General features: G+C 39.6%; 1 protein-coding gene across 4 annotated transcripts in view; it reads right to left on the bottom strand.

Annotated features, from left to right (window-relative positions):
- Positions 1–259: 259 nt before the first annotated feature.
- The window catches only part of fam91a1 (family with sequence similarity 91 member A1), a 28,822-nt gene continuing 22,614 nt past the window's right edge, over positions 260–6,467 (bottom strand). For 3 of the 4 annotated variants that reach the window (XM_078267109.1, XM_078267105.1, XM_078267108.1), the window contains 6 exons: positions 6,325–6,397; positions 5,333–5,479; positions 4,773–4,874; positions 4,454–4,577; positions 4,269–4,338; positions 260–2,606 (listed from right to left, as the gene is read on the bottom strand). In XM_078267109.1, the coding sequence (XP_078123235.1) occupies positions 2,421–2,606; positions 4,269–4,338; positions 4,454–4,577; positions 4,773–4,874; positions 5,333–5,479; positions 6,325–6,397 (702 nt within the window). In that variant the 3' untranslated portion in view covers positions 260–2,420. The remainder of the gene's footprint in view (positions 2,607–4,268; positions 4,339–4,453; positions 4,578–4,772; positions 4,875–5,332; positions 5,480–6,324; positions 6,398–6,467) is intronic. The other variant, XM_078267106.1, reaches the window with a different exon arrangement.

Raw genomic sequence — 6,467 nt, 5'->3', positions numbered from 1 at the left:
GCGTATCAGACTTGTTTTTCAGCTAAGTGTTCATTTAAATCTACAAGGATGGGTGAACAAGTCTGTACTTGAGGCCGATGGACATAGTATCCAGACCACTGCATCTTGCACACCATCTGTTCCACCTGGCTAGGAAAAACATCTACCAAGTATGGCTTAATATCATATAATGTGATCGGCTACAATTCAGAGCCAGTAGGGGCTGAAATCCGTGATATAAAACCTCAAAGTATAGCTCAGGAAAAACGAGACTGAGACATTTTTAGGGAGGAAAAAGTTTGTTCTTATTACATATTTATTTATATTTTCATATACTTTTTACATATTTATTTATACTGTAATAATAACATGTATCTGGAGCAAGGATGGAGGAAGGGCATGTTGAAGGAATGTCACTTTGTTTTTTTTAACCCATTTAATTACAAGAGCATCATCATTATTCAGTCAGTCAATGATATTCACAGTCCCATTAAACAAGCTACAACAAAGAGTTCCTATAATATAGGTTGACATATAAAACTAGCCTTTGTTTTTTAAACACTGGTGGATGTATACCTGGGGGAGGATGGGGGATATCTTGGATGACCAAGCAACTACAACTAGATAACAGACAGGCAGGATGGGAGTGGGCTCTTATTGTGAAAGGTAGGCGTGTATTAAAACACACCAATAGTGAAGTGTACAATACACACGCATACACAACATACACACAACAGTTTGTACACAGTCATCATGCTTCAATGGGACCTCATGTTAGTCTTTTTTTTTTCTATTTTAGCATCACGGCATTAGAAACAACCACAAGTGGGTCAAAAACTGCAGGAGGCAGACACCTTCAAAAAAAGAAATAATCAACAAAATAGGTTAGCATTAAATGCAATAAAAAGTACTCTATATTCTTGGCGCCACACTAAAAATTCATGACAGACTTCAGACACTTTTTGGGCCATCACAGCTCTGAAACGCTGGGCAAAGCATTAGCATTTCCATCCCATGGGTCTGTGACTGCCTTCACAGCGAAGTTGCCTTCTACTCTCTAGACTACAAACCCCATTTTTCAAAACATGGTGTAAACAGAATCCCTTGGAGAGTGTGGCGGGCTGGCCAAGAGTGCACTGCACTACACCGCACTGCACGCAAACTGGAGTCGATCCAGGGAGAGATACTGGCAGGCATCAGTGGCAACAGGCCTGGGTCAAACAGACCTGACTGTTCCAGTTCTATGCAATTAGGTACACTTGGTTAATCTTGTCAAATTCTTGAACATGGGCAATGGTTGGTAGTTTGTGGCCCAATGTTGTTGAGTTTATTGGTTACAAACACCATTCAAATATCATCAATATCATTTATAAAATCTGAAAAAAGGTGAAAAAAAAGATAAGCAAATCAAATCCAGAGATTTGATCAAAGACCTATTAGTTTTTGATTGGCTGACAGCGATAAGGCAGCGAAATAAAAAGGACAGTAAAACAGAAGATAAAAAAAAATATCATTATACAAGAAAGGAAAATGGTCTTTGGTGTTCTCTTTTAATGATAAAGAATGATAACAAAGAATTAAAAAAAACTGCAGTTTCTCTGATGCCCAGTCAATTTCCAAGAGGAAACACTTTCTTGTGTTAAACGTGAGCTCTAAAACCATGTGCACACTACAAGGGATCCAACGGTTTTAAAAGAAATTACATGTCTTCTTCCACAGGTTTGGAAAAATCCTGCACAGTGCAAATAATAAATGCCCCAAATATTGACTACAAGTAGGAAAGTATTCTTTTATGGTACGAGTTGTGCAACAGTATCATGCATCAGATCACTTAACGTGAAACAACAGCAGGGAGGCAGCGGGGTCTGTATCTGTACTCTGTCTGGGAAGTCCAAAAACTTGGTCCTAGAATATGCATTGTCAAATGATTCCTGAAGATGTCTGTTCAACACTTCATTGCTTATTTTGTGGGTCATTTTTAGAACATCTATACAATTATTAACCACTTTACACTCCGCTCTCAAGAATCACAGAACATCCAGTGATTGAAGGGTAGTGTGGAGGGCTAGTCGGTGAAGAACGGCACAAGTGTTTCCAGTTAAATGGCCTTACAGGTCATATGCTGTTGACCTGCATCACTGTTATATACTGTGATAATAGCACCACTCCAACAGATAACAATGTCTTGCTAAGAATATGAGGAATCACAGAGGGGAACAGCTAAGGGGGTTCAAACTAGTGTTGGCAACTCTGTCAGAAGGATGATTCCTCATACGAAAGGTGAATGAAGTGCTGGCGGGGCTAATTTTCCAACAACTGGATACTGATAGACAAGATGCAAGGTTTGAATCACAATTTCCTCAGTGAAAGGGTGGTCTTTTTCAATGAGATGATGTTTTTCCTTGTGACCAAATCTGAAGGTTTTGAGGGGGGGGCGGGGCTTATGAGGGTTGGTCCTTCTGCAGAGCTGTGATGTCCAAAGGAGGAGGGGCCCGCCCGCTCCACTCCCTCAACTGCCCGTCCTTGAAGAGGAGGTTGAGGGCAGGCAGGGGGACACCGGACTCCGCCGGGGGCTGACTGAGAGGGTTCGACACGCCACTGTCTAGGTCAGAGGGCTGGACGCCGTCCTGCCAACACAGGGCAAATGTCACAGATCAGAACACCAGATAGAATGGATATGTGGGACAAGGATACATTTGTGTGATGGTTCCTATCTGATTTACACTACAGTATGTGGCCGCTTTTATAAAACATCCATCAGCACTTTTAAACACTAAATCATGTGGCTTAAAATCTGTGTATAAAATATGCAGAAAGGGTAAGGAGGCTCAGTTACATCAGGAAGGTCTGCGACACAAAAGAGACAGGATGTTTTAACATTTTAAAACTAAAACTAACATCATTCACCATGCTCTTCCACTTTCTATTAAATAGTTTTTCCATTCTGCTTCATTTTGTCTTGTTTTTCTCTTCTCTCTCTCCTCACCCTTACACACATCCATCGCAGACTGAAACAACCACCAAAACATTTGCAAATCAACAGAATATCTCATATCTAATTCAACCCAACTCCCACATAAACCTGTGTTACTGCACTCAATTTCAACTATGGTTATTGTTTTGCATTTTTGTTTTGTTTGTTTTCTCCCATGTCCTTTTGTTTCTCCTTTCAACTTTCAGGACACTACATGTGCAGTACAATACACACTTACTTTATGTTTGGTATGTTAATGCTTTACTTTTTCCAATAAAACAAAATAAAACACTTTAGTCGCTATATTTACATTTAATTTGAAGTCTCAAACTGGCTGTGGGTCATCTCATGATGAATATATTTATGGTGTTAGCAAATGTACAGTATCAAACTGTGGAAGAATAGTATTCTGTATTATTTAACCAAAATAACGCGTTAAAAAATAACGCAGATTAATCCATTCCATATTGACGTTTGACCCGGAGCCATTCTAGCCACCATTCAACTGTAAAATGAAGGAGGGAGATGAGAATGTGCTGCCTGGATCATTAATTGGAACATTTACTTGTAAAAATCTTTTTCCTGCCAACCCTGGCTACCGAAATCTGGTGCCACTGATATGTCTGCGGTTCTCTCTGATGCTCTGAAAACGATACAGGCAACACAAACACCGCTGCACGTGACGCTAGTTAACACTATACTCGACAGCAGCTAACGTTAGCCTACCGCTAGCTAGTAGCTGGATTAAACACGGTTACAATGCTGACAGCTAACGCTAAACGGTGTAAAGTTTGACTGTGTTTTACTGTAGAGGATTCAACACCGGGATGTAACAATCTGCAGCTGCCGACGGAGAAACAACACAGACGGTGCGTTCAATGAAACTGGTAAACTACAGCCTCGTGGTGCATTTTAAGTTATTGTAAATGTCCTTTTCCCATCTGGTTGTTGTTTTTGTCGTTCAACAGCAATTTACTAGTGAAATAAGTTCGTGTTATACATTATTATTAAATCATTTAATTTTGACCATATGGCCTTAGCAATAAACAAGCCGTTCTTTAATGTCGCCGACTGTTGTTTCGTACTTTTTTTTTCTTTTCTTCTTTTACTTTCTTAAAAAATATCGGTTCAGGCACCGTTAATTATGTATGCGATGTATGCGAGTATGTAATTAATTAGATTACATTTTTTAATCGATTGATAGCCCTAGTAAAATTAAATTCCTGACTGCTGATATTTCCACTAGACATTGTTATTTCTTTTCGGTGAGTATTCTCAAGTGGCCACCTGAAGACACGGCAGTGAGTGTTTTTACCTGGAATGACTGAACAAAGCTCAACACCTTCAGGGATAGCTTTCTGCTCGAGTGAAGTAGCTCTTGAAGGCTGAAACAACAACAGAGCTAAAGTTTAGCACCGCTACAACACACATCTTTACACTTTTCTCAATGCTTTAAACAAAAGTAAAATCTTTGAGGATGTTGGGTGGGTTTATTTGTACCTTTCGTTGCAGCACAGTTTGTGCGAGGCAATTTTTTGACACACTTTGCGGTTTAGCTCGGAGCTGAAGAGGGGCATGCCGAAGCACAGTTCGAGAGGGACCCACTCATCTTCAGATGAAAGGCCTAAAGAAAGGGATTGGCAAGGAAGAGCAGAGATGGTGATGACAATGATACATTACAACATGACACAAATACAATTAACACGGACATTCTGGTCTTTACCGTCTCTTCCAACTCTCAAACATTGGATTGAGTAACTTGAAGGGATTCTAATAGAAAAAGAAAGAAATATATACATTAACCAAAAAGTTGACTTACTGTCTGTCTTTCCTTTGCTTTCACCGTTGTTTTCTTCTGTCACGAGCTCAAAGGACTCAGTGCTGCCGTTGGTGTCCAGGCCTCCACCTAGATGGGTGTCGCCTTGAAGAAAGGCAACACATCTCCATCAACATTACAGAGAGGTTGTTTCACAGCTAGATTACAGCTTGAATGCCTTTCAGTTAAGAGGCTTCATTAAATGCACAACTTTTTGAACCATATCCCTTTTGCTGAATAAATATCAGAGGTCTGTCAATTAACAAAAACTGTGCAAAACTTTTAAAGTTAAATAAAATCTGTGATCAATTATGTCAGCAACATTCAATCAGTAAATCTCAAAAAGTAAAGGCTAATACTGTTCGATCCATGTCCATTAGCAAAGGCTATCGCAATAAGGGATACAATTAGGCAGACAAACAGAATAATTAAACTGGACTGTGAGCAATCTGTATCTAATTTGCACCATCAGTGTCAATGGCCATCAGAGGCAAGGACATTGTTACTAATTCAACTATATGTCTCGTCTCTCACGTGCAAACATCTGCATGTGCACACGCTACCTCTGCACTCAGTGCTGTCGCTGCCCCTCCGACGGTGCCTGTTGTTGGAGTTGAGCATGGTGATGTAGCCGCACTGGTGCTCCAAGTCCACGTTCTCCTTCAGCTTCTGCAGCGCCTTGTGCACACACATGTTGGAGTAGGAGAACTCTGCACAGGAAGAAAACAAACAATAGGAGGGATGCTTCAAGTCAGCACTGAAACTGATAAAAAGGTATCTTTATTATACTTCTATTAATATCTGCGTAGCATAGCTTTCATATAAAATGTCTTTCTCCAGACGGTGTAATATTGTGACAGCAAATGTATTAGGGGGATGAGTGTTAGTGTTAAGCTTCACACACAAATTCACAAGAGAAGGATTTCACAGGATTCAAATCCTTTTTATGATGTTTGACGAGTTAAACCCCCAAAGTCAAAAAGTGAATATTTGAGTCACCAGAGAAAGACGCACAGCTTGACTGAGGTTAATCATTCACGCACAACATGGCCGTGACATTCCATTAATATTGACATTACTAGTGTATTATTATATTATCGGTTACTATGTTAATCCTGCTGTATACCAAGAAAAGTCTGGCTTTTATCTCCCTGACCCCGAAGTCAAGGGATATGAATAGCAATGTGAATGACAAAGTCGGCCATTCCTTTCTAAGATAGCCAATACTAAACTTCATTCTGTGGTTTTAAGGTTTTTGAGAGAATGGAACCTGCTCACAGAATGAAGAATGAAGAAATGAGAAGTGATGCTAAAATAAAGGGAAGAAATGTCTTTCCTTTAGTTTAGCATCACTTCTCATTCTGTGCCAATTACGTAAACATCCGATAAAAAGGCGCCACATTCAGTTTTGTAAAATAATGTTCTTTGCAAATAAATGTAAAAACCTTGCACTGAATTACTTTGAGTGAATTGTTCTTGTATTAGCATAACATATAGGCTGTATGATGTCAATTACTAAGTGATTTTAAAGCTTTAGCCATGTATAATAACTCACCTCCTTTCAGATCTTCTGCATCAAAAGGGAACGGGATGTGAACAGTTTCTCCATGGCCATGCATACCGTGACCCTAAGGGTTACACACACACACATACAGTACAGTTTATTAGTTTACCACAGTTTATATATTGCACCAAATA

This window comes from Sander vitreus, chromosome 14 (assembly GCF_031162955.1).
Source record: "Sander vitreus isolate 19-12246 chromosome 14, sanVit1, whole genome shotgun sequence".
Taxonomy (NCBI): domain Eukaryota; kingdom Metazoa; phylum Chordata; class Actinopteri; order Perciformes; family Percidae; genus Sander; species Sander vitreus.
The sequence above is the reverse complement of the archived record's forward strand: the minus strand, read 5'-3'. Positions and strand labels throughout refer to the sequence as shown.